At 40.0% G+C, this 27,560-nt stretch overlaps 1 protein-coding gene across 6 annotated transcripts in view; it reads left to right on the top strand.

Moving 5' to 3' along the window:
- EML6 (EMAP like 6) overlaps window positions 1-27,560 on the top strand; it is a 202,035-nt gene that overhangs the window by 163,342 nt on the left and 11,133 nt on the right. Inside the window, exons 28-36 of one of the 6 annotated variants that reach the window (XM_060754568.2) lie at window positions 8,899-8,977; window positions 12,257-12,386; window positions 13,770-13,868; window positions 16,881-16,901; window positions 17,243-17,416; window positions 20,430-20,638; window positions 21,624-21,781; window positions 24,515-24,629; window positions 25,763-25,951. In XM_060754568.2, the coding sequence (XP_060610551.2) occupies window positions 8,899-8,977; window positions 12,257-12,386; window positions 13,770-13,868; window positions 16,881-16,901; window positions 17,243-17,416; window positions 20,430-20,638; window positions 21,624-21,781; window positions 24,515-24,629; window positions 25,763-25,951 (1,174 nt within the window). Of the gene's footprint in view, window positions 1-2,775; window positions 3,108-6,243; window positions 6,495-8,898; window positions 8,978-12,256; window positions 12,387-13,769; window positions 13,869-16,880; window positions 16,902-17,242; window positions 17,417-20,429; window positions 20,639-21,623; window positions 21,782-24,514; window positions 24,630-25,762; window positions 25,952-27,560 lie in introns of those variants that run through there. The other 5 variants (XM_060754569.2, XR_010908993.1, XR_009629972.2 and 2 more) reach the window with 5 other exon arrangements.

Below are 27,560 nucleotides of genomic sequence, written 5' to 3'. Positions count from 1 at the left end.
ATCACAGAGAACGCCCTTTCTCTCGTCCCCACCAGTTGTGCTTGAGACGGGGGTGGGACCGAGAGCAGGGCCTCTTCCACTGACCGCAGTGCACAAGATAGCCTATATAGGGAGATGCAATTAGACAAATAGCCTGGACCCAAACCGTTTTTTAGACCCATCAATCAACAATTCCCAGGGAGTTTCAGGCTTTATATATCCTTCCTGTGCTGGTCTTTTGTTCCATGGCCTGAATTTTTTGTGCACAAAACTATTTTACTGCATCTTCTGTTCTGTGCTTCTTAAATGTTCTATCTTCAAAGAAAACCTGGCTTCTTTTGAATGAAAGGTTTGCCTCCTTCACGTTCTGTACCTTCCTGTGTCGTCTTTGTTCCTGTCACTCCAATATTTAAAAAGTAGGACAATGGGAAGCCATGTGCACGAAAATACATGGTGGGCAAAGAAAATGTTCACAGCAGGGGGGAAATGTTGGCATATCTAATGATTGGCAAGTATGGGCCCTGTTTCAAATGGCATATATATTTTTAAATCCCCAATATTTGTGTCATATCACCTTTCTTAAAATTGTCTTCATTCCCTTAATAAAATAGGTGTCCAAGGTGCCATTATTTTTACCTTGTCAATTAATTCCTTTGAACAGAATCTGCCAACTCAGTTCTTTATCTCTCAGTGCACTTTCCATCTTTTCTTTCCAGCCAATCTATTATCAGTCTTCCATTTTATATCCCTCTTGCCCTCCGTGTGGCTTAATATTGATGTCTTTTTAATAGGTACTTTAGAATAATAGAATTTTAGAATTGAGTGGAGTCTTTGAGATCACTTAATCATCCACAATGCAGAATGTAACTAGCTCTGCAATGCAGAATGCAGTTACGACTTCCATGGACCAGCACCTGTCCATCATTTCGCTAAATAACCTCCAGAGAAATCGGGCCTCTTACCACGTAATGTAGTGTCACACTATCCAGAAGTTCTTTCTGTTGAGATATTTCTTCTAAAACTTAGCTTGATTTGGCTTCCCTGTAATTTCTACCCATTTGTTTTACAAGGGTTGAATGAAAAGTAATGCCTCCACCTTCGTAACTCCTCAACCGATGGCGGTACTGGTATGCAGCAGGTACTGGCTTATTCAGTAGACTCTCCTCTACAGTTCCATTTTGACGGGAAGCCTTAGCATTGGATGGTTATGTTGTTAAAATGCAAAGTATGGAACCCTGCGCAAACAGTTGGCCAATGCGACTTAAGCAATGGGCAGTCATTGAATTCTTGACAGCAGAAGGTGTCACCCCAAAGAAGATTCATCAGAGAATGCAAGCTGTTTATGGTGATTGTGTTGATGTGTCTACTGTGCATTGTTGGGTGAGTAAGTTTAAAGATGTTGAGGTGACACCTTCTGCTGTCAATAATTCAATGACTGCACGTTGCTTAAGTCACATTGACCAACCATCTACGCAGGGTTCCATACTTTGCACTTTAACAACACAACCATTCAATGCTAAGGCTTCCCACCAAAATGAAACTGTAGAGGAGAGTCTACTAAACAAGCCAGTACCTGCCACACACCAGTACTGCCATCTGTTGAGGAGTTACGACGGTGGAGGCATTATTTTCTATTCAACCCTCATAGTTCTCCCCACTGGAGAAACAGAGAACAATCCTGTGCTATCTTCTGTGTGACTATCCTTCAAGTAACTATAAACAACTTCTATGCTTCTCCATGTTTCTCCTCCAAGACACTAAAGAAACCTTGCAAGGGAGACCATTCTATATGTGGAACAATGGCTGTGTTATTATGTGGGTTCTTTATGGTAGGCATAACCAGACTTATCACACTTGAGAGAGGTGCCCAGGACTCTTAAAAAAAGGAATACCTATAGATGCATTAAAATTTAGTAGTCAAATTTACTCTTGAATATTGTATCCTTGTAAGACTCCCTCAACACCAGAATCAGTTCTCTTTGGCTAACTTTCTTGTCTCTGAAAACCACACCCGGTCTCTGATAGCTCCAAAACTCTCACACGCTGGATCTACACTGCCGTATAATGCAGTTCGGACCAGTGTGGACCAGGTATAGGCAAACTTTGGCCCTCCAGGTGTTTTGGACTTCAACTATCACAATTCCTAACAGCTTAACGACTGTTAGGAATTGTGGGAGTTGAAGTCCAAAACACCTGAAGTGCCAGAGTTTGCCCATGCTTGGTGTAGACCCATATAATATAGTTCAACTACCCTGATGATATAATGCAGTTCCAAACTGCAATATATGGCAGTTTAGATCCAACCTCAGAGACAGACTATGGTTACATTATTTTCACCCACAGATCCCCTTCGTAGTGCACTCTGAGCTGCGATTGGGTGCCCACATCCGGATCTGACCATCACCTCCTTCATACCTGGCAGTAATTCTGGGTTGCCATTATATAAGACCACTAAGACACCTGTTGACTCAGCAGCTCACCTGCTCCACCTGGCTGAAGAGTTGCAATAATGCTTCTACCTGCAGCAGAGTAAGAGCCAGGCCAGTTCCATCCTCTTTGCAGTGCTCTGTTAGTATGGAGAGAGAAAGATCGAGCAGCCTCGCTTCAGCCACAGCCCCACTGGGTTTCCTAATACGTACCTCACATCTGCAAAACATTCAAGCCTATGTATTATATTTAAGAGTGCCTGTGTTTTTCTCATGAATGCCACTGATGGTATACACACACTTTCTTGTTATGTTGCTGGAAAGAAAGCGTTAATACTTGTATTATGTTTTAACTTGCTTTCCTTTGGAGGCAGGGAATTGTCAAGTAAGTATAAGCCATAAGCACAGAAAACAGGTTTCTGTGAATGTACCATTCAGGCTGCTAAGATTGATTAATGGTAAATATAGAGATTTTCTCATCTGTAGCATTTTAATTCTTTTTAATGACGAAAGCCTTGTTTGGGCCATAAGCAAGTGCTCATCGAATTTCCTTGGAGAATTATACAATGTGTGATGTGGCATCACTTTCACATTGATAAATGTTTTCAAGTGCTAACAGACCTCAAAAATGATTTGTGTGTATATATACATGTATATGTATATATGAATACATTGAGTATTTATGCATATATGTGCGATGTAGAGAAAAATATAAAAATATATATGTATGTATATATTTTCAGATTCAAATTTGTGTTTATTATTATCTAGTTATGGCCATATCATAGTGAACATTGCCCTCTTGGATGAAGACAGATGTAACATTTTTTAATAAGGGTCACGGTTTAATCTTTTCCTATACTGAGCTCAACTTCACAACGTCTTTTTCAAAAATGCATGTCTTAAATGTAAAATACTAGATCACAGTTATTTGCTGACATGCTGGAAACTCATAGGAAACTCTGTCGTCCTCTACTCACCACTCACTTGCCTGTAGCTTGCTGTGGAGTTGAAAACTGTATGTGTGTTTTTTGAGATAATGAAGATGCTTTCAGAACTATCCTACCTCACAATATTACATCTGTCTTCACCTTTGCTTTCTTCGGAGACCTTGCTTTGCTTTCCTCATAAACTTTATTCCCCATAAACCTTCTTAAGAGGAAAATCGTAAACATCGGTGCTAAAACAGAAAGAAAATAAAAGTTACTGAAGTGGGAGATTTAGTACTTTCCAAATTGCTGTATCAAAGGCATTTGCAAGCATACATCTAAATGTTTTAATTTGATGCCATATGGGTGATAAGATCCGTTACTCTGATCCAGGCAATTAGAAACTATCTCTAAAATTAGTAGAACATAACTGAGAGAGAAAATACCTTTTTAGTCTTCTTTTACCTTATTTGAATTGTCTTTTCTGTAAAAAATATCAAAGGTGGTGAATTTTCTCTTTTACACCTTGATAGTTTTTTCTGCAGTTTCAGAAAGATAACTATATTAATCTGTTGCAGCATAAAAATGTGAAGAGGGTTCTCATTGCACCTTTAACACTAGCTGGTTGAAATCCATTAAAAACCCACACTAAAATTAATCAGGTGTCGTTAGCTTCTCCTTCTCCCTTTTCTCTTTTTATAATAACTGCATCAGCCTCTCCTAGCCACATACAAATAGGTAGAGCAGCGAAATTGTTTTTGGAGGAGAGCAAATGAGTCTCCCCATTGAGAGCAGCTGGATCAAATGTTTGGTAGACATGTTTTTGCTATTTTGTCCCCTGATTCAAAATTTTCTATGAAAATCAATGGTGATCATTGACTATATGGAGAAAAGTATTCAGATATGCAACTGCTTCCCACTTGTGGTGATTCCTGAATGTTTATTTTGATCCATATCACCCAATGGGAGAAGCTGAATTGTAAAGTGAACACTACATTCATATTCCTCTCGATTGCACTAGCACTGGAATAGAAAATATTTGATCCACTGGAATAGAAAATACATGTTTTAAACTACGGTTGCTATAATTCCTTTCCATTGGTCATGATGGTTGGTATTGATGATAGTTCTAGACCAGATATCAAGAGGTTTGCTGGCTCTGCACTCGAGGAATCTAACTTTCCCGATGATTAAAGTAACTGTTGACAATTCAATATTTCAAGTATGAATGTACATGTTCTGAGAGGTAAGACACACTATATCCAGAAAGTAGAGATTGTATGCCCTGTCTACTTAGGAAGACTCCATTGGTTTTGGCAAGGAATATTGAGAGAAGTGGTTTTGCCAGTTAATAATAATAGTAATAATAATAACTTTATTTATTTATTGGCACCATCTCCCAAAAGAGACTTGGAGTGGCTTACACAGCAGTTCCTTCCTTTGAAATATATACATGTGGAGATGTGCAGAGGATTGCAGGTTTTCAGGACAATTCTATACTTGGAAGTATATTCAACTAAATTCAGTGAGACTTATTCCCAAGTAAGTAGGTATAGAATTGCAACTTTAATCATTTCATATACGTAACATTTTCCAGTGTTTCCTGTCAAGGAGGGAAAACATGACTGAAAACTTCAGTGTAGAGCACATTGCATTGATTCCTTGGTTTTGATAAAGGAATCCCTTCAGGCCAGGGGAAGGCACACTTTGGAGCTAGACACACATGCTCTGGAGGGCTGTGTCACCTGATTTTCAGTTTCCCGAAAGTGTCTTGGCTGTGCAGTTGGAACTGCCATTTTGAGTGACTGGAAATGCATGTGTCGATTCTGATCTTAGGTTGTTTTGTAGGGGTTGGCTGCTTTGGAAAAAGCTCACTGCAGAGTGAGATTTTTTTTCTTGTTTGCTTAAAACAGCCAAAACATTTGGGGGTTCAGTGATGATCTCCATCGCACTGAAACCCCTCCCACCCCTTCTTTAAGCAACATAAGTGACCGTGCAATGGATGTAGCACAATGACAGAAGTAGTACAATAATGCTCCTAAATAGTTTTATAGGTGTATTGTGTAGCCTGCTTGCTTCATTTCCACCAAGAATGTGTCTACATGACCAAAGTGAATTGGACTTGACTGTTCAGCTGTTGTAGGGGGTCCAGATCATGGACAAATGTATTCACGGCAGAAGCACTGCATCCAGTCATTAATGAGGATCAAGGGGGCATGGGATTTACACTGGAGCTTCAGAAGCATATTGGGCAGCTGGATCTGGCCTAATCCATTGTCCACATCTCCAACAGATCTTCAACTACATCACCACCACCAACAAGCAGCCCCTGCCAAAGACTTGCTGGTAATTTCCTTCTGGTGATGGCCATGTAACCAGAATGTGATGTGGCCAGGAAGCCCCTGGGAAGGAGTTGCTTGTTGATGGTGACCCAGTAGCAACTTAATTGTGCCAAAGGGCTCTGGAGACACTCTGGACTACATCAGAGCAGCTCTGGAGATCTTCAACCCAGATTACACATGTAAATTTAGATACAACACAACACAACCGTTTGAAGACTAAGGAGGTAGAATAGGAGCACTTCACATATATATTCACAAGTACACCTTAAAAGGCTGCTTATAACAAATATGCATTTGCAAACACTTGTATTGCACAGAAATATACTTCAGTGACTTGTATGATTTGCTGCAGCTTCTTGTTGAGGGTCCACTCAGTAGCTAGCTCAGCTTTCCTTCTATGTAATATGAAATAACTTGATAGTGCAAAACTAAAATCCATATATTGTTTGAGCCTGTTCTTTCAGTCTGCACTTTTTGTTATCTGGGAGGATCTGGGCAGGGCTATATGGTTGATGTAGGAAGCACTGATGAAGCTTCCTTTCTTTTCTTTTTCTCCCTGTCCTGTAGGATCTTTAGTGCAGACTTTGCCCCAAGATGTCAGGGTATGACCTTTCTGAGTTTGTGGACTGGTGCACTCTTTTCATTTCTGTTTTAGTTCTTGCAAGCATGCTCAAACAGCATGGCCATGTGCCACACAGGAATGACTGGTCAGTTCAAAAGAGGCTTGTGCATGAATGAATCTAATGGCCTGATTCTGTTTTTCTAAACTCTACTAAGTTTCTCACTTGACTTTATTTGCTGCTCACAAGGGGATCAAGGTAACTCAGTACTAAAATACTGTGATAATGCTCCGATTGAACATGTTTTATCTGTTTGAATTGTGGTTGTCTGATTTGGTTTGCTATTATTTGCCTGATAACTTTGCTCTTTTTAAACTGAATAATGTTATAACAAATATATAAGGTACCATGTAAGTTAGCTGTATTTTAAAAATCAGCTTTTGGCTCCAATATTTTTGCTGGATAGTTTTGTACTTCCATTAATATAATAGTTCTCAAGGATTCTTATGCAAATTCTTCATAGTTGTTTTCTTTATTCTGCTATCATATATTCCATTTCAATAATATAGGAAGCATAACTATTTTTATGCCTATTATGTCAGGGGAAAACCTTTACATTACTATTTTTTTCTGTGCATTCATGAAAATCTAATTAGAACATGGTTCTACTATCACGAATATTGCAAGCTAGGTGCTGGATACTATATTAATTTAAATAAATAATATGTTCAACAAGTTTGTTTTAGTTGACAAGAGACTAGTCTTCCCATTTGGGCGTACCTCAGGCATGGGCAAACTTTCCAACTTGTGGGCCGCATGGCAGGCCAGAGCAGGGTGGGAGAGAGCAGGTTCTCCACAAGTCCCCTCCCTGCCCTTTCCTTGCCTTCCTCTTCTCTTTCAGAGGCAGAAGGTGAAGGAAAGATGGGAAACATTTGGATCCCAAAAGGGTTGGCCTTGGTCAGGATGATTTGGTGGACAGGAGGGGAAAAGGGTATCCATGAGACCCCATATTGTCTACTCCTGATATAGAATACTAGATCTGCGGAAAAGCCTCCAGAGAAGGAGACCCCACCACTCTCCCAGCCAGCCTATGCCACTCTCCAGGAAGTTCTTCCTAATCTTTTCACTCAAATCTCTTTCCCTGCCATTTGAACTTATTGTTACCTTGTGCCCTGGTCACCAGAGCAGAAGAAAATCAGTGTTTTCCCTTCCCCTTCTCCTCCTCCTTTTCCTCGATGGGACACTCTTTAAAATCTTGAACCATGGTTCTCATATTCCCTCTCTACCTTCTCTTCTCCCAGCGAAACATTCCCCAGGAGGAAAGGGGGAAGGAAAAAGGGAAGGAAGGAAGGACGGAAGGAAGGAAGAGAAGGATGAATGTATGGAAGAAAGGAAGAGTGATAGGGAATGGAGGGAGGGAGGAGAGGGAGGCAAGAGAGAAGGGAGGAAAGACAAACGGGAGGGAAGGAAGGAGAAAGAGCGAGAGAGAGAAGCCCAGAGGAAAGGGGGAAGGAAGGAAGGATGAAAGGATGGAAAGGGAAGGAGGATGGAAAGAGAGAAGGAAGGAAGGATAGAATGGTGAGAGAGAGGAGAGTCTGAGAAAAGAGCCCAAGGGGCCACATCCGGCCACCGGGCCTGGGTTTGCCCATACCTGGTATACCTCCACACATTATTTCAATGGCCAATTCACTCTTCAGAGAACGCATTTAAGCCTAAATCTATTCCTTTCAAATTAATATTCTGAGGAACACTGTAGATCTTCTCTTCCAACCTCAAACAACAAAATATTTTATGCTGCCACTGAGGCATGTATAGTGCTAAATGATGGTTAACCAAAAAAAGAATAAAAATCTTCCACTCTTATCCTTGTGGCCAAATGCCAGTAGAAAACTTAACAAATGTGTAGTGCATTCATGAGGAGTTAAACAGATTGTTTGAATGCAATATTGACATGCAGTGCATGGTGTGACAATAGTCTGTAATATATGCATTTCTGTATTTCTGGGCCATATGCTGCTTCCTTCATGTGAAGTAGAAACCTAGGGATGTTTGTATAGAAAGAATTTGGAGAAACAAGAATTTTTGTCAACCAAGTGTCTAAAATCTGCCCTCTTGCCAAAGACAATAGTTTTCTCTAAAGTACAGGATGCTAGGAACTCAGAAGTCCAGCTGTCAGGGGATGGAGCCTTGTCTTTGTATCCTCCAGCATCAGCCACAAAGATGGGGGGAAAGACTCAATCTACACAAGGTTTTATGGCTAACAAGTAGCTTTGGGGAGAGAAAGCATTAAGTTTCTTCATCTGGTGTCATTTTAAAAGTATATGGACAAGTGCAAATAATTTTCCTGCCCTTTCTTGCAGAGATAAGCTTGATAGCAGCAGCACACAATTATTCTCCAAACTTTAGCCTAGGGAATGAATGGAAAAATAAGATTTGTTACATGGAGCAAGTGTGAGGGGCCTTTGTTCTTCCAGGTGTTTTGGCCTATAATTTCTCCAATTTCTTTGTAATGTTGTCCAAGCATTGGAAGATTAATGTTTTCCCACCTTGCTGGATACATTTTGGAAAACATCATTTTTCAATTGGTATTTACAATATTTTATTTTCTTGCATTTTGTTTCATTTCACATGTGCTAATTATATTCCACTGTGTTTCCTTCAGGCCATCAGTAAGCAGAGCTGCTCCTCCACCTGAGAAATTGCAAAAGAACAGCGTCAACAAAAAAAGGAAACTGGTTGAGGTCAGATTTCATGCATTGTTGTTGCGATATTTGTTGCAATCTGAGTGAATAAACTTTGCCCTCTTTTAGGACTATGGATGTGAATATGTTACAAGTTGATCTTTCTTCTAGCCCTTCTCCATAGTGCCGTACCATTTTAATGAACTTTAACATTATTGTAAACCCTTACCTATGTTGATTCAGTTACAAAGGCACACGTTGCATTTCCGTTATGTGTATTCATTTTGTGTAGCTTAAAAATGGCGAATGTATGATAGTTTTCCTTGACCCAGTGCCTTCCAGATGATTTGGACTCAGAGTTCTGTCACCTGCAAACCATCAAATGGGGGATATCAGGTTAGGAAGGGCTAAAAAGGATGTGGTAAAAGAAATCTTACTGCTACTCATTTTAACAACTCTAGAACACTCATTCTTAAACTGTGTGTTCAGACCCCAAATGGGGCCCCTTACTTCAATTTTGGGGTCCCAAAATTTTGGCAACAGTAAACTTTTCTGAACATCACTAGTGGCTGTTTTAGACATTTATAAGAATCTATTGTGCAGTGTTTACAGCAGACTTTGCAGAAGATGCTTTGGCTGTACTTCATAAAAAAGAAAGTCAGCTTGTCTAGCAAGCTTTGCAAATACTGATTTGTTAGCAGTAAATATTTGGGTTTTCTAACTATTTTATATACCTATATACTCAGAGTTACCTAAAGATTTCTCAAGCCAAAGGGAGTCAATAACTATTAATAATAATAATAATAATAATAATAATAATAATAATCTTTGTATTGTCGAAGGCTTTCATGGCCAGAATCACTGGGTTATTGTAGTTTTTTTTCGGGCTATATGGCCATGGTCTAGAGGCATTGTCTCCTGACATTTTGCCTGCATCTATGGCAAGCATCCTCAGAGGTAGTGAGGATGCTTGCCATAGATGCAGTCGAAATGTCAGGAGAGAATACCTCTAGACCATGGCCATATAGCCCGAAAAAAAACTACAACAACCCAATAATAAACTTTATTCTTACATCCTGCCTCCATCTCCCCAAAGGGACTCAGTGTGGCTTACATGGGGACCAAACGCAATATAAACAAAAGTTACAAGTCACACAAATTAAAAACATGTAACAATAAAACGTATTAAAACAGTGAAACCAATAAAATGTAAAACATCATAAAACATAACAGACAACCGGTAGCCGAGAAAAGTGGGCATTTGCAGATTTAAGACTAATAGGGCAGAACAAAGGCTTATGCCAATGCAAACTGTAAGGACAGGGCTGGGAATAAAGTGCTGGAGATCCAACCAAAAGATAAGACTAGACAGACTTAATCAGTAGCTAAACCATTATTCAAAGGCACATTGGAACATCCAAGTCTTGAAGTGTTTCTGGAAGGTGGACAGGGTGGGGGCTAATCTAATCTCCCTGGGGAGCGAATTCCCAGGGAGCTGAAGGGTCACCACCGAGAAGGCCCTCTCTCTTGTCCCCACCAACCTTGTTTGTGATGGAGGTGGAAGCAAGAGAAGGGCCTCCCCGGCATATCTTAGAGCTCATGTTGGTTTGTAGAGGGATATATGGTCACAAAGATAGAAATATAAGATAGAAAATAAAAAGGTATAAGAAGACCTGCTCTAGAGGAAACTAAAATGCTCCCACATTTATTTTTCATTATATCACATGGTGGCTGCCAGTGAAGTCTGTAAATAATAATAATAATAATAATAATAATAATAATAATAATAATAATATGGGAGCTTCTTTTAGAGGGGAAATGCCAGTTGCACACCAAATCACTAAAGATAAACAGTTAAGCAAACCTGTCACATTCAAAGGAAATAACCTCCCCACTGCAGATATATTATCTTTCTTGGAGCCTCCTGAAATCAATTCAGTCTGCATTGACATTTTTTCATTATTTTCACCATAATCAGTCACAGTAGATCCCTGATCATTAGGATTAGCAACATTCATTTCCCTACCTTCTCCAGAGAGAGCCACCCTTTTAATCCACCTGGGTTTGGGTGTGAAAAAATAAAGAAAGACTTAATATTTACAATGGGAAAACTCTAATAACAATAGAATGATAATCTTGAATTGTTTCCTTCTGTTTTCTGGAGAGAAAGGCTGGAGTTGGGGGTACATTTTGTGCAGAATTGTTATGTATGTAGGGGATGTTAATTCAGAAAGCAGAATTTTCTACATAGGTAGATTTTCAGTACAGGAAATCATATTTTGTGCAGAAAGTGCTGTTCCCTGTGCAAAACCATTTTTAATTAAAAATCCATATTTTGTCCAGAATAAGTATCCAGTAATGAGGATTCTTATCCAGATTGAGTCCAGGATTCTTGTTAGAGTTTTCAATCCTTGAATAACACGATTGCCACCCTTTTTTGAGTATTTTATATCAAAATATTTTGTAATATTTATGCATGTTTTTGTTTTATTAATGTTGTTTTTAAATTCCAAAGCAGATGCCAGCATGTTAATGAGTACAGCTGGTATTTTAACTTGTTGTGTACAAATTATCATTAAGAGAGAGCTTGGAAATTTTATTTAGAGTACTGTATCCAAAATCCCTTGCTAGGAAGGATTCCAAAACACAATACCCGCCCCAAACACTGGTCTTTCCAAAAACTTCTCAGATCACTAGCAATCCCTACTGCATGACTTATAAACAAAAGCAATAATAAAGGACAACAATATCCACATATTCAAAAAACATTAAAATGCATATCTGGCTTACCTAGTGCTTGTCCTCTCCCTATTATTATCTTTAGAACTCAGTTAAAGGGGGATCTTTGAGAAATAGGGAGCACACAGTTACATTCAATGTACATATCCCTTCTTTTGGGGAAAAAGTTTGTTCATTCGTAGGCGGCTCGAATCCAGGGAGCGGGGTGAGCTCCTGCTGTTAGCCCCCACTTCTGCCAACCTAGCAGTTTGAAAACATGCAAATGTGATTAGATAAGTAGGTACCTCTTCTGTGGGAAGGTAATGGCGCTCCATGCAGTCATGCCGGCCACATGAACTTGGAGGTGTCTACGGACAATGCTGGCTCTTCGTCTGAGAAATGGAGATGAACACCACCACCACCCCAGAGTCGGACATGATAGATTTAATGTCAGGGGAAACCTTTAACTTTTTACAGCACCTTTAGGCATTTTTTCCCTCTGACATTTCCATTTCCATCTTTCTAGTAGTTGATTAAAATTATTTGTTTATATTCCGTGGAAAAAAGAGATAGGTTAGGCATGGCATGTACCCCTTCATCTTGTAACATTTTGCCTTCTAGGAGTTGGCGTTAGATCACGTTTTTGGGTATCGTGGATTTGATTGTCGCAACAACCTGCATTACCTCAATGACGGTGCTGATATTATTTTCCATACTGCTGCAGCATGCATAGTTCAAAATCTTTCCACAGGTAATTGAATGAGGACAAAACATATTTCTCCCAACCATTCCATTTCTGGTGGTAGGGAAAACAGCTTTTTTGTTGGTATCAGTGCTGGGATGAAAACTCTTACAGATGTCAATGGAGAGATGCATGCACATGTCAGCACATACTGGCCAGAATCCTTTTAGTAATGTGCACATGCATAGTGGCAGGACACATGCAATAATATTGATCTGCATGGTTACATTCCACATTGGACCACAAATGAATGCCATTAAAATTATCTGACTTCCTGTTCCAGCATACTATAGTGTTGCATTGGAGTGCCTTAAAGATACCGGAGAGGTATGTTGTCTAGGAATATGCTAGGCTGTCTAACTTAGAATCACCTGGAGGGCCTAGCAAATTCCTATACAGACCTCTTTTCTCAGGGGCAGGTGAATGAAACCGCAGATATTGGGTCCAGAGTTATGGAGGGTCTTAACTGTGTACTGTATGTCTCTTTTTGGAGAGCTCAGTGTGCCTTTCTGTAGCCCTTTGCGCCTTGTCCAAAACCTTCTTGTCTAGCTTCTTTGCCAGAAGGAGGCTCAAGAGAGTTTGTTGCTTACTAGTGGAAAGAGAAGGAAGGTGGATGAGTGATAAGAGAGTACACTCAATCTGTTTCCTTCCCCCTCTGAGCCATGACAAACCAGTTTTTCATAATTTTTGTTGTCTCCATCTTCTTCATCCAATGGCTTCAGTGCAAGTATCTCATTCTAGGGCTTGATTCGTGTGTGGTTTTGGACAAAGTCCCATAATCTTGAAGACAAACCCTTATGTTCTATCCAAAAGGGCGAAATTGGGGGAGGGAGGGGTTGCATGGGCAGAGTATCATACTCAGTTTGTTTAATGGTCTTGCATAAGATGAGACACAGACCAAGATAATAGACTTATTCATATTTCTGAATCAACTGCCTTATCAGGCCATTGTTCTGTCTAATCCATTGAATCATCAGGCCATTGTTCTGTCTAGCCCAGTTTTATCTACCCTGAATCACAACAAACCGATGTCTTGCTCTGCTCTCCTACCTGAGATTTCCACTTTACATGGCCTGATGCCCTGCAACTATGCTGGGCTGTGCATGCACTACAGTGGGAAGGCTCATCTAACCATGAAGATCTGGGAATTAACTTCCTATAAATCAAAATCCTCCTTTACAGTTGAAATTCCAAGTACTGAACTGTTGGAACCATGTTTCACTTCTCCAGCAAAAGCAATGAAAGAGCTTTTGTTGCTATTGCTGAAATAATCTAAAGTTTTCAAATGGAGGTGAAATTGGTGTTTCTTTCCATGGTACAGACGTACTTGAACATATGTTGCCATTCCAGCCTCTGCTTATCTAACATGAACCTTTGTTTGGAATTGCATAGGAAGCCAGACCTTCTACTTGGAGCATACGGATGACATCCTCTGCCTAACTGTCAACCAGCATCCAAAGTATAAAAACATTGTGGCCACCAGCCAGATTGGTAGGTTCATAGGCAAGTTTTAAAATGGGGGTTTCAATCTCTGTGGTTGCTCTCTGTTTGTATATTGGATTATCAAACTGGAATGGTGTTATCACTACTTCATTGCTTTTCTTCTATCTTATGGGTATCCTAATTAAGGAAATATTTTGACCCAAAAGTATTAACCTTGACATATAGTAACTTCAGCCTGTTACATGGTTTTATAAAAAAAATTCAATGCAGGAATTTAATATTGATAATCTTTACATGCAAAACACATGTTCAGCCTTTGAGAAATTACCCAGAAATAATGAAGTTGGGTTAACATCAATTTGAGCCTTCAGTGTCTACATGGAACTCTGATTAGCTTATTGGCAAATCCTTGTATATTATAGTTTCAGTAACTTCATACATTGTATTTAAATTGCAACATGCCAATAAATATTCAGGGTTTTCTTTCTAGAATTTTATTTTGAATCTTCTCTTTATTGATACCTATGGTATTTGATAATGTCTTTTTCCTGATGAACATTTATCTTAACAGTGATTTTAAGAACTATTTTTTTTACAAGCATTGTTTTATATTTATTAGACGCTGCCTTGAGTTCCTATATTATGAGAAAGCTGGGCTGAAAATAAATAGTATTTTCACATAAATTAAATGTTTCCAAAGGGAATCTCTCCTTTTCATTCTTCTTCTATATGAATGTTCCCCAGGAATGTAAAATCCACCTATGTAAATACCTGGATAATCAGTAGGGTTCAGGAAATGCTTTGTGAGGACAAAAGAGAACTTCCCGTCAGCAGGTGGCTTTGGCCCAGTTTCATTTTTTAATGGATCAACTAAGGAGGGACCTCCTCCCCTTGCAGTCCCCTGAATATATGCATAACTGAACTTGGTTGAAACTTAGTTTGCCAGTGAGCAAACAAAAATATCCTATTTCTCAAGAATGGAGAAGCAGTGGTTGAAAATGAGTTCATACGATGGGTGGGGACGGTTCAGTGCTTGAGAAATTGTTAGAATCATTTTACAATAGGCTTGTGCATTTCGGCTGAACCTTGATCCATTTCTGCTGGCCAAATTTTGGGAGATCCACAGATCCATTTTTCACACACCTCCTGAAAATGGGCGGGTAGCTGAATAGCTGTTTTCAGTCTGCAGCTGAAAAATGCGACTAGATCCGGCCAATTGGCAGCAATGTGGGGTGCTTCCTGGGCTCCCCTTCCCATCAATTTTGGCAATGACATTTGTCCTTATAAGACCTGAATTAAAAGCATCAGAGTTAAGATACCACTCTTTCTGTGATCCTTTCCCCTTCAGTCTGTAGAGGACACCTGGGTTTAAAGAAAGGACTTAAGATACCACTCTTTCTGTAATCCTTTCCCTTTGGTCTGTAGAGGACACCTGAGTTTAAAGAAACAGCTTAAGATACCACTCTTTCTGCATTCCTTTCGACTTTGATTTGTAGAAGACACCTGGGTTTAAAGAAAGGGTTTAAGATGCCAATTTTTCTGTAAACCTTCCCCCTTCGGTCTGTAGAGGAGACCAGGTTTAATGTTTCATTAAAGCTGTTTCTACTGTAAAGGAGACAAGCACTGTAGCCAGGCGCATGCCCTCTCCCTACAGCACACAGCTTTGGCATTTTAAGGAGGCTTCCCACTTCCCAGGGAAGGAAGAGCAATCGAAATGAAGGTATCCTACCCTGGGCTTCCTTTAAAAAGCCCTCCCTTTGACCTGCCTGGAGTTGTGCCTTTTTCATCTTCGGGCTTTTGCTTCTTGTGGTTGCCTCCCTCCCACACTCCACTTGCAACCAAAAGCAGCTGGTATTCAACATCTACTGTTCTGTTGGGGCCAAAAAAAAACATGGTGGCTGACCCATTGTCATTACGGCCAGCAAACCAAACAAGCCAGATTGGCCAAAGGGAACCAACCAATCTGAATCCATGCACAAGCCTATTTTATAATGTCAAATGTTTAATCAGATTCTAAAAACACAACTTACAAGAGGGTTTGCATTCAAATCCTGATGAAATTGGAATCCTGTTTCATGTTAATGATACTTAATATCAATGTCAGTGGATTCAACTATTGTGCTTAACACAAATGAGTAGGAGTTGTTATTCCAATTGTTACACTATGTAACAAAATTTGATTTATTGTCGAAGGCTTTCATGGCTGGAATCACTGGGTTGTTGTAGGTTTTTTCGGGCTATATGGCGATGTTCTAGAGGCATTCTCTCCTGATGTTTCGCCTGAGGATGCTTGCCATAGATGCTGGCGAAACGTCAGGAGAGAATGCCTCTAGAACCTGGCCATATAGCCCGAAAAAACCTACAACAACCCAAAATTTGATATATTTTTTTCCTGTTCTTGGTTTGAAAGTGTTGTTTCCTGTTTAATTATGCAGTAATAACTTTGAAAGTTGTTATAATCCAAAAACTTTGTTTTTGTGGCTGCCAGAAACTATGTCGAATTGGTTGAGACTCTCTGAGATATTCATTGAAAAACTATATCAAAATGTGCTGCAGATTGTTAAGTAAAAACAAAGTTTTTGCAATTTAATAAACTTGTCCCATATGTATATGACAGAACCAATTAGGAAATGACATTTATAACCCAGGAACAAAAATTGTGTTACATGGTTTTATACAAGTAGAAAACCCACATTCTTTGGATTGGCTCTTGGTTTCTTGGCTGAACTCGAAAGCTATCCAATATTACATTAGCAACTGCCTGCAATGGGATTCCCAGAATAGATTACTGCATTAAGGATTTTTTTTCCTCGTTATTGTTGTCAGTTAAAAAGCATAATATTGGATATATAACTCAAAAATATTCCTGCCTTTCTTTTTCTTTCTTTCTTTTTCTTTCTTTTCTTTTGTTTAATTATTCCATACTCATGTTGAATTTGCTTTTTTAATTTCTTGACTCCCGGTGCTAATGTTGAGCCCTTCAGCATTAGAAACATTGACTTATTTCAGCTATTGTTTTCCCTTGGTGCTTTCTCATTTGCCATTGCCCTCACCACGCAGGTGATATGACAGAATTCCCAGGTAAGGCTGTTCTCTCCCGTGAGTCCTAGTCAGCAAAGTCACATCACAACTTTTTCATATTATTCTTTTGTTGTATCTATGTTGATTGTGGATACAAGTTGAACAATGACAGATTAGTTTTAATGTGTCTTCCTTCATACTTCATCTTTATTTTGGAATTTATCTCATGTTATGTTGTCTAACATTTTTTCCACCCCTCCATGTCTGTCCCATGAGCTATAATTGCAATTCTATCAATGTTTTTATCTGTTTAATAGCCTTATTTTGAATAAGAGACATTTGTGTCTATAGATACTTAATTCTACTCCGTTCCTTTTTTTAAAAAAAATCTATACATTCAGGTACCACACCTTCTATCCACATATGGGATGCTATGACTAAGCAGACTCTGTCTATGCTGCGTTGCTTCCATTCCAAAGGTGTGAACTATGTCAACTTCAGTGCTACTGGCAAGCTGCTAGTATCGGTGGGTGTTGACCCCGAGCACACAATCACAGTCTGGAGATGGCAGGAAGGTAAGATTACAATCCTTTTAGTTGAAAGAATGAGGCAGGTTGAGTAACCAGGTTTGGTTTGAGTAGGCCAAAGGTTATTTGATAGGTCAGATGATGTAAGTTTAGCAAATCATAGAATCAAAGAGTTGGAAGAGACCTCATGGGCCATCCAGTCCAACCCCCTGCCAAGAAGCAGGAATATTGCATTTAAATCACCCCTGACAGATGGCCATCCAGCCTCTGTTTAAAAGCTTCCAAAGAAGGAGCCTCCACCACACTCCGGGGCAGAGAGTTTCACTGCTGAACAGCTCTCACAGTCAGGAAGTCCTTCCTCATATTCAGATGGAATATCCTTTCCAAATATGTGGCCACTGGTGTCATTGGGTCTCCATCGGAAAAGCCGCACTGAACTCCCTTCTATACTTTGACTAGGAACCCATCTACTACACATTAAGTATAAGTCCATGCAGTTATGTTTGTTCTTAAGCATATTTTTCATGCTCTGGTTTTTTTTAGTTAGTCAAGATGATGATGATGATGAGAATAATATGCAGGTATTTACGAGGGTTGAATGAAAAGTAATGCCTCCACTTTCGTTCCTTGGGTTTGGATGAGAATATTTTAATAAATCAAACGCAGAAATAATCCTTAGAATGTGCTCTTCAATTACCACTATTCACCTTTTCCACATAATCACCAGACAATTGGATACATTTCTGCCAATGATGAACAAGTTTTCTGAAGCCGTCACGGAAGAAGTTGACAATCTGTTTCCGCAATCAGTGTCTCACAGTTCTCACATCCTAGGTACCCCTCGTGCACAGATCTTCCGATAGCCAAGCAAAGCAATAATGTGACCCACACGTTCTTGTGAAATGCCAATTATGCTTGAAATTTATCTCTAAGTGATACAACGATTGTCCTGAATCAATCTGTCAACCTTTTGCCTGTGAAACTGTGGTTGCTGTCACCAGACATCCAACTCTTTGTTTGTCACGCAAGTCAGATATTTCCACCTCAACCTCTTTAAGCTTACTCGCCCAACAGCTCACAATACTCACATCAACACAATCACCATAAACAGCTTGCATTTTCTGATGAATCTCCTTTGGGGTGGCACCTTCTGCTGTCAAGAATTCAGTGCCAACAATTGGGAAATACGAATACAAAATTCGAGCTTTTGCGGATGATTTGTTAGGAATCATTGAGGATCCAAGTAAAAATTTACAAAACTGGATAAGTAAAATAGAAGAATTTGGAAAAGTGGCGGGATTTAAGATGAATATGAGTAAAACAAAACTGCTATTGAAAAATGTAGATAAAGGAAAACAAGAGAAGATTCAGAAACAGTTCGGTGTGGATATTGTAAAGAAAATAAAATACTTAGGAATTTGGCTTTAAGCAAGGAATGGCCAACTCCTTAAAAATAATTACGAAATGATTTGGAAAAAGATCCAAAATGACCTCAAAAACTGGAACCATTTAAAATTGTCATTATTTGGAAGAATATCATTGGTAAAAATGAATGTACTACCAAAATTGATATTTCTTTTTCAGAATATTCCTGTAATAAGAAATCAGACCTTATTCAAAAAATGGAAGAAAGACTTACTAAAATTTGTCTGGAAGGGGAAGAATTCAATGACTGCACGTTGTTTAAGTCGCATTGACCAACCATCTGCTCAGGGTTCCATACTTCACACTTTAAAAACACAACCATTCAATGCTAAGGCTTCCCACCAAAATGAAACTGTAGAGGAGAGTCTACTGAACAAGCTAATACCTGTCACATACCAGTACTGCCATCTGTTGAGGAGTTATGAATGTGGAGACATTACTTTTCATTCAACCTTCATATTTATTACCCATCTCTCCTCATGGGGTACAGCATGATAGAACGCTATTAAAATACATATAACAAATATACACAGGTAAAATGTAGATTAGGAAAAAAAGGTAAAGGGTTCCCCTGACATTAAGTCTAGTTATGTCTGACGCTGGGAGGTGGTGCTCATCTCCATTTCTAAGCCGAAGAGTTGGTGCTGTCCATAGACACCTCCAAGGTCATATGGCCGTTATGACTGCATGGAGTGCCGTTACCTTCCTACCGGAGTGGTAGCTATTGATATACTTACATTTGCATGTTTTCGAACTGGTAGGTTGGCAGAAGCTGGGCCTAACAGCGGGAGCTCATCCCGTTGCCTTGATTCGAACTGCCAACCTTTCAGTCATCAAGTTCAGCAGCATCAAGTTCAGTAGATTAAAATTACTGTATAAAAAACGGATGTCTGTGTACAAATTTTGCCAAACATTCCTGATCAATGGGGCAGTAGTACAATGTTAGAAATGAATGCAGCATAGCATCTTGAGTAGTAAAGAATAAAATCATTATATCAATACTTTCGTGCAGCACAGACAGATATAAATGAATCACTATGTAACAAAATTTGAAACATTTTTGTTCCTGGTTTGAAAGTGTGATTTTCCTGTTTAATTATGCAGTTATTACTTTGAAAGTGGTTGTTATACTCCAGAAACTTCATTTTGGTGGCTGCCACAAACTATGTTGAATTGTTTGGAACACTACAATATGTTAATTGACAAACCATAGCAAAACATGCTGCAGAATGTCCCGCAAAAACAAAGTTTTGCAATTTAATAAAAAAATTGCCATGTTTTTATGATAGAACCAATTAGAAAATTACCTTTATAACCCAGGAACAAAAGTTTTGTGTAATAGTATAATCTAACTTCAAAACATTTTAACTGTCTGCAACTTTAGAAAATACATAGGCAAATAAAAACAGTCCACACCTGGCATGGAAATACCTTCAAATTAGATTACAGAGGGACATCTTTGGGATGAATATTTTCAACCAGGAGGACACCACCAAAAAACCCATCTTGCTGTACTTGGCAAAGTGACCTCTTCTTTCGAACAAAGTACATGAGAAATTATTGACAAGATAGCTACATGTAGTCAGAATGCACTTGGGTTTGTGGGAAATGGAAAGATCCTCCTTGTTTTCCACAGGTGCTAAAATTGCAAGCCGAGGAGGGCACCAGGAGAGGATCTTTGTTGTAGAGTTCCGTCCGGATTCAGACACTCAGTTTGTATCTGTTGGAGTAAAACACATGAAATTTTGGACCCTGGCTGGAAGTGCTTTGCTCTATAAAAAGGGTGTCATTGGTTCCTTGGAAGATGCCAAAATGCAGACCATGCTTTCTGTGGCCTTCGGAGCTGTGAGTTTTTGTTTTGCTTTTCCATTTTTAAATTCAAAGTGAAGTGGTGGTGGTAATTCAATGCCAAGGCTGAAATCCTAAACATACCAAAGAAAGTGAGAAGGTGAGAAAAGCAAGAAGGTAATATTAAGGAGTGGGAAAGAAGAGTCAGTAGACTGAAGTGATAAGACATGGCAAAGTTTGAAATATAAGTTATAAAATAGTAACAATAGAGTGATGACCTATGTACAAATATAACTTTTATGTGTTCTCAAAGACTTTTTTTTTCATGTCAGGAGCGACTTGAGAAACTGCAAGTCACTTCTGGTGTGAGAGAATTGACTGTCTGCAAGGACGTTGCCCAGGGGATGCCCGGTTGTTTTGATGTTTACCATCCTTGTGGCAGGCTTCTCTCGTGTCCCCACAGGGGGAGCTGGAGCTGACGGAGGGAGCTCATCTGCGCTCTCCCCAGGTTCAAGCCTCCAACCTGTCCATCTTTAGTCCTGCTGGTACAAGGGTTTGACCCTTGTTGAAGGCTTTCATGGCTGGAATCACTAGGTTGCTGTGAGTTTTCCAGGCTGTATGGCCATGTTCCAAAAGCATTCTCTCTTGACGTTTCACCCACATCTCAGGCAGGCATCCTCTGAAGTTGTGAGTTCTGAGGTTGTGAGACCTCACAACCTCTAAGGATACCTGCCATAAATGTGGGTGAAATGTCAAAAGAGAATGCTTCTGGAACATGGCTATACAGCCTGGAAAACTCACAGCAACCCAGTAACTTTTATGCATTTTTTTATTTATACGCCTTTGGCAGGACCACTTTGTTTTGTTTTAAAGTGCCATGTCCACTTGATGGAGCTAAATAAATAAATTATAGTCTGCGAACTTGGAAAATTGACAATTTTTGAACAAAATAGTTTTTTTAATGGCAGTGGAAAAAATGAGACAGATGCAAGTATGTCAAAAATATGCCATTTACATTGCAAATTCTTGTTGTTTCTTTCAGAATAATCTTACTTTCACTGGTGCCATCAATGGAGATGTTTATGTCTGGAAGGATCACTTCCTCATTCGACTGGTGGCCAAAGCTCACACTGGTCCTGTCTTTACAATGTACACAACGCTTCGGGATGGACTCATCGTAACAGGAGGGAAGGAGAGACCGTAAGAGGCTATATCTTGTTTTGTCTATAGTTACCTACAAAGTTGTATTACTTCAGAAAAAATATCTAAATGAATGTAAGGAGCACTGGAGTCAATGACACGCTGGGTGGTGGGAATTCCCAATCCCTCCTTTGTCAGTCCAAAAATAGCACTATCTTTGGACTTCTGTCACTTCCATTGGACAGAAGGGTGTCTTTATTATTCTACTAGCTTGGGGACTTGGCCATGTCCAACTTAATTGTGTGCCAAGTGTGGTCCTGAACCACCATTCATGGGGGTCACAGTGGTCTCTGGAAGCGAATGAAGGTATTGCAAGTCCCGTCATCCATGGCAAGTTTGGTCCAGATCCATTGTTGGTTTGGGTTCACAGTGCTCTCTGGGTATAGGTGAACTACAACTTCTATACATCAAGGTCAATTCCCCCAAACCTGGTCATGGGGGTTCTGAGTGCCAAATGTGGTCCAGGTTCATTATCGAAGTGGGATACAGTGCTCTGCCTTGATGCAGGGTAAACTATGACTTCCATCCTGTTGTGTCAGATTCCCAAACCCCTCCAGTGTGTTCAGTTGCTGATTAATCCCTCTGTGTTTGCTGTGTGCCATAGGGAAGGGTAGGAAAGCATTAAGTGAGCAGGGTCATGCAAATTCCACACAAGGAACCCTGAGATACCTGCTTGTGGTGGAGGAAACTTATCAAATCTAGAGTGAAATTTTCCCTGAATGAGAGCATTCTTTGGGTGGTGGACCATAGTGTTTGGGGAGGACATTGGCAGTGTTTGGGCTACATGTTCATGATGTTCGCTATAACCTGCAATGTCAGTGGAGGGAGTGCCTTTAGAGGCTTCTAAGCACTTGGAATTATCGCTTGTTTGTGGAGGTGGGAGGCTCTCTGTGTAAGTGGACACCTCCATCACATACACACACACACACACACATTTTTCACTTTTATTACGAGTATAGATAGATGTTCTAATACTTAATTCAGTTTTATCAGGAACATCACTTATCACTTACATAGGCGGATTGGCAACAGATATTCACAAGGTGGAAGTGTTAATGATTCTAGGCTTACAAAATATTCTTAGAAAAAAAACCTGAAGAGGGGCAAAATTGCAAAATAGCCCAGTGACAGCTGATCATATTCAGTACCAAAAATATGCTGACTGTCTACTTAGAGGGAAGGAGAAATCTGAAAAATGCCGAGTGGGTAATGGAATGGAACAGCTGGAGAATGAGAATATACAAAGAAATCTATAGATGTAGAGTGTATAGATTGAAACATCTCATAACAAGAAGCTCTTTCTTGTTACGTATTGAGAATCTATTTTCAAATGTCCCATATGCATGTAAGAGACACTTGCAATAGAAACTATGGTGGAATCCAAAGGTTGACTTGGGTATCTAATACAGACACAGTCTAAAATACTAAAATAGTTGAATGAGAACTTGGTATGCTTAGGGAATGTAGACTGTTGACAGTTTAGGGAAGAGGGATAGGGTGTAAAACAGAGAGGATAGTATGGAATAATGTGATAGAACTAGAACAGAAGCATTTCACACTAAAACGTATTTGTTATGCGGAAGTAGATAATACAGCCACTAACCTTGTACTGAGATTCTGACCTGACTTCTTTTGATGTCCAACTAGAGTAGATCCATTAAATCAATTGGATTTACAACTCTTGAGTATTCAAGATTTGATTCAGTGTGTCTACTTTATTTAAGCAGGCTATCAGTTACATTCAGGTCTATGCAAAGGCAGCTTCTCATACCTCAGTTTTACTTAATTTGTGTGTGTGTGCCTTCAAGTTGCCTGTCAACTTCATATGGTGACCCAATAGCAGGGGCGGCTCAACCCATTACACAAAGTAAGGATTTGCAGTATAGTTGATTTTGCCCAGGGGTGCTCTTGAGGCATTCTTGGGGGGAAATAGACCTTGACATATGCGAGTTGTCGTTACTGGGATGTATAGTTCACCTACAATCAAAGAGCATTCTGAACTCCACCACTGATGGAATTGAACCAAATATGGCACACAGAACTCCCATGATGAACAGAAAATATATATCAGTGATGTGTGTGTGTGGGGGGGGGGGGGGCAAAATACTGTTTGCTTACCATTGAAAATTACCTAGGGCCGCCTCTGCCCGATGAATACTTAGAAGTGGTTTGCCATTTCCTTGCTGTGAAATATAGTGTGTGGCATTTGGTATACGTTGGTGGTTTCCCATCCAAGTACTAAGCAGGACTAATTCTCTTTAGCTTCTAAGATCAGAAGGGACCTGAAGCCTTTAGAGTATTTGGGTTAAATACTGTTAAATTCAGATTACTACATTCTTTTAGCGCTCTCTCTCCTCCCAGTATAGAAAAAGATCTCCAGGAATCGAGGGGCCTTCAAGGTATTCTTAAACTTTTGTGATATAATGACAAAGAGAAAAAAAGATAGTCTTCTTGATGGAGAGGGAAGTGACCTCAGCAGCTAAAAAAGGAAGCAAAAGGTCCAAGATCACAGATCTAATGAAATACTGCTGCGAAAAAACTATAGGGACTACTTAGCACTTCATTTTCCCCATTGAACACTCTACGCAAGCATTGATGCTACTCTGCCTCCTTTAAGTAGATGTTCTGCACACATTACAGAAAGCACGTGGTTACCTTACAGCAGAATTGCAGGGATTTGAACAGTGGCACTTCAGGATCCCAAAGGATGGCCAATGTGTTTTTTCTTTTCAGAACAAAAGAAGGAGGTGCTGTGAAACTGTGGGATCAAGAGATGAAGCGTTGTCGAGCATTTCAGCTTGAGACTGGACAGATCGTTGAGTGTGTGCGTTCAGTGTGCCGAGGGAAAGTAAGTGAGATGCACAAAGCTTTGAATCCAAATTAACCAATGTGTAGCTACATTGTACAAAGAGGATTTCCACAACTAACAGAAGCTCCTTTGTTCTCACATTGTTCTCCCTTGCACTGAGTGTTCAAAAGGAGGTTTGCAAGGATTCTTGTGAGGATTTTCCCAGTGGAGGTTAGAATTGAGATAGCTCATTAGTTTCCACAGTCTGTTTCTTTCCTCCTTTATGAAAAGGGTAATGATGGTGGTGTCCTTGAAGTCTGCTGGGATTTTCTCAGTTGCCCACACGTTTTCAATGAGCTGGTGGAGTTCTTGTATCAGCTCAGGTCCACCCTCTTTAAAGATTTCAGCAGGGATCCCATCAGGTCCGCTGGCTTTGTAACTTTTAGTATATTTGACTGGATCGCTATTTGGGGCAAAAGGTTGTGTATGCCATCATACAATTTCATCATGTGTGATGAAATGGCATGTGGTATCCAACCACAGAGAGTCACATACCATGAACTGGAAATGAGGCATTAGAGATATAGTGAAGTCCATGCAATCACTTCATGGTAAAAAGAACATAATGTATACTGTCAAGAACAACTAAGGCCCCTTCCGCACAGCTGAATAAATTCCCACATTTTCTGCTTTGAACTGGAATATATGGCAGTGTGGGCTCAGATAATCCAGTTCAAAGCAGATATTTTGGGATTTTCTGCCTTGATATTCTGGCTTATAGGGCTGTGTGGAAGGGTCCTGTAATGTTCTTGTATTACAGTACCAGTATGGTGTCTCTTCCCCTGTGATTCCATCTAATGCTAATTCTCTAGTACTTCAGTGGGGACATTAATTGGAAGGGTCTGATCAATGGTTACTTCCAGCCACAAAATAAATAGTGTGGATGGAAGTAACCATTCCAGCCACACTATTCATTGACTAGACACACACATTCTGTGTCTACTAGCCACACACATTAAAATACTTTTAAAGAAGGGATTATATGTCTTTATTTCTTGAGGGAACAGCTGTTATTTGGACAATAACATGTTCCTTGTGCATTTTAAGTTATAAAAGCCAAGATCAGCAATAATGACAATTCAGTTTCATGAATTTTTGCTTACTCTACATGGTTTTGCTTGAATTGTCAACAGGGCAAAATTTTAGTAGGAACCAAAGATGGAGAAATCCTTGAAATTGGTGAAAAAAATGGTGCTTCTAACCTGCTCATCGACAGCCATATGGAAGGAGAGATTTGGGGCTTGGCTACCCATCCCTCCAAAGACATCTTCATCTCTGCCAGTAATGATGGAACTGCAAGGATTTGGGATCTTTGTGACAAAGTAAGAAGTGCTTCTTATCTAACTTCATATTGGAATGTTTCGTGTTGTAAATCACCCTGGGAAGACAGAAATTTGAAAAAAAAAAACCTTATCCATTAAATAAATAAGCATTTCAATTAAAGTGCACCAGAATTAAGTGATTCAGAGCCATTATTGTTGGCCATCATACTGTTAGTGACTTACGTTTGTGTAAGTTCTATTTGGAATGGGTGCAGAGAGCAATGAGCCCACTCCTGCACTCTGTCCAAAACATCTCACTTCCCCTGGAGCCTGCTGCTGCTGTCACTTACCAATGTAGAAGGATTGAGGTGGACAACTGAAACCATGAAGATCAGGGTCCTCTGAGCTCCTAGAGAAAGGAAAAGGCAGGTGCATGCCATTTGAGAGCACATCCGTGCTCCTTCCGCCCATGACTAAGCTGAGGCCAGCTGCTTCTCTGTGGGTGGAATAATCTCTCCCTTTCTCCATTTTACACTGGTAAATGAGATCAGCAAGTGATAAGAGAGCAAGGAACTGCAGATGTGAGGCTACATGCTGATGGCTTTTGTTGTCGCAGTATTTTTTATCAAACTATTATGTGGACGTTCCATAATTCCTTTAAAAAACCATTCCAATCCAACTCAGAGCCAAAGCAAATTCTCCCAACTTAGCTCTCTAGCTGATATTACTATAGGCCAGTGGTTCTCAACCTGGGGTCCCCAGATGTTTTTGGCCTACAACTCCCAGCAATCCTAGCCAGTTTACCAACTGTTAAGATTTCTGGGAATTGAAGGCCAAAAACATCTGGGAACCCCAGGTTGAGAACCACTGCTATAGGCCATCTTTCGTGGCCTATAGTCTTCTGAGGGGAGTATTGGTGGTGGGTCCATTAGTGTCCGTAGAGACCTATTCCTAGAGTGATTCCATCAGCACTGTCTCTGAAAAATCCTGCAAATCTCTTGGGAAAGACAGGCTGACAAATGTCAGTATGCTGGAAGAAGCAAAGACCACCAGCATTGAAGCAATGGTCCTCCGCCATCAACTCCACTGGACTGGTCACATTGTCTGGATGCCTGACCACCATCTCCCAAAGCAGTTGCTCTACTCCAAACTCAAGAATGGAAAAGGGAATGTTGGTGGGCAGGAAAAGAGATTTAAAGATGAGCTCAAAGTCAACCTTAAAAACTCTGGCAAAGACACTGAGAACTGGGAAGCTCTGGTCCTTGAGCGCTCCAGCTGTGACCAGCAGTGCTGTAGAATTTGAAGAGGCATGAATGGAGGGCGAAAGAGAGAAATGTGCCAAGAGGAAGGCGTGTCAAGCCAACCCCGACCAAGACCACCTTCCACCTGGAAACCTATGCCCTCACATGCAGGTCAAGAATGTCCTCACATGCAGGTCAAGAATAGGGCTCCACAGTCACCTATGTACCCACTACCAGTACACTGATCTTGGAAGACAATCCTACTCAGACAACAAGGGATCACCTAAGTAAGTATTCTGGATCCACATGGTCTTTCACAATGAGGACATAAATTTCCAGATGGAAGGAGGTCCCAAAAGGGGTTTGCTTGATGCTCTTTCCTCTTGGCACATTTCTCCCTTTCACCCTCCATTCATGCCTCTTCAAAT

The sequence above is a fragment of the Anolis sagrei genome, chromosome 1 (assembly GCF_037176765.1).
Source record: "Anolis sagrei isolate rAnoSag1 chromosome 1, rAnoSag1.mat, whole genome shotgun sequence".
In the NCBI taxonomy this organism is placed as follows: domain Eukaryota; kingdom Metazoa; phylum Chordata; class Lepidosauria; order Squamata; family Dactyloidae; genus Anolis; species Anolis sagrei.
Note: the sequence above shows the minus strand (reverse complement) of the source record. Positions and strands in the feature narration are given on the sequence as shown.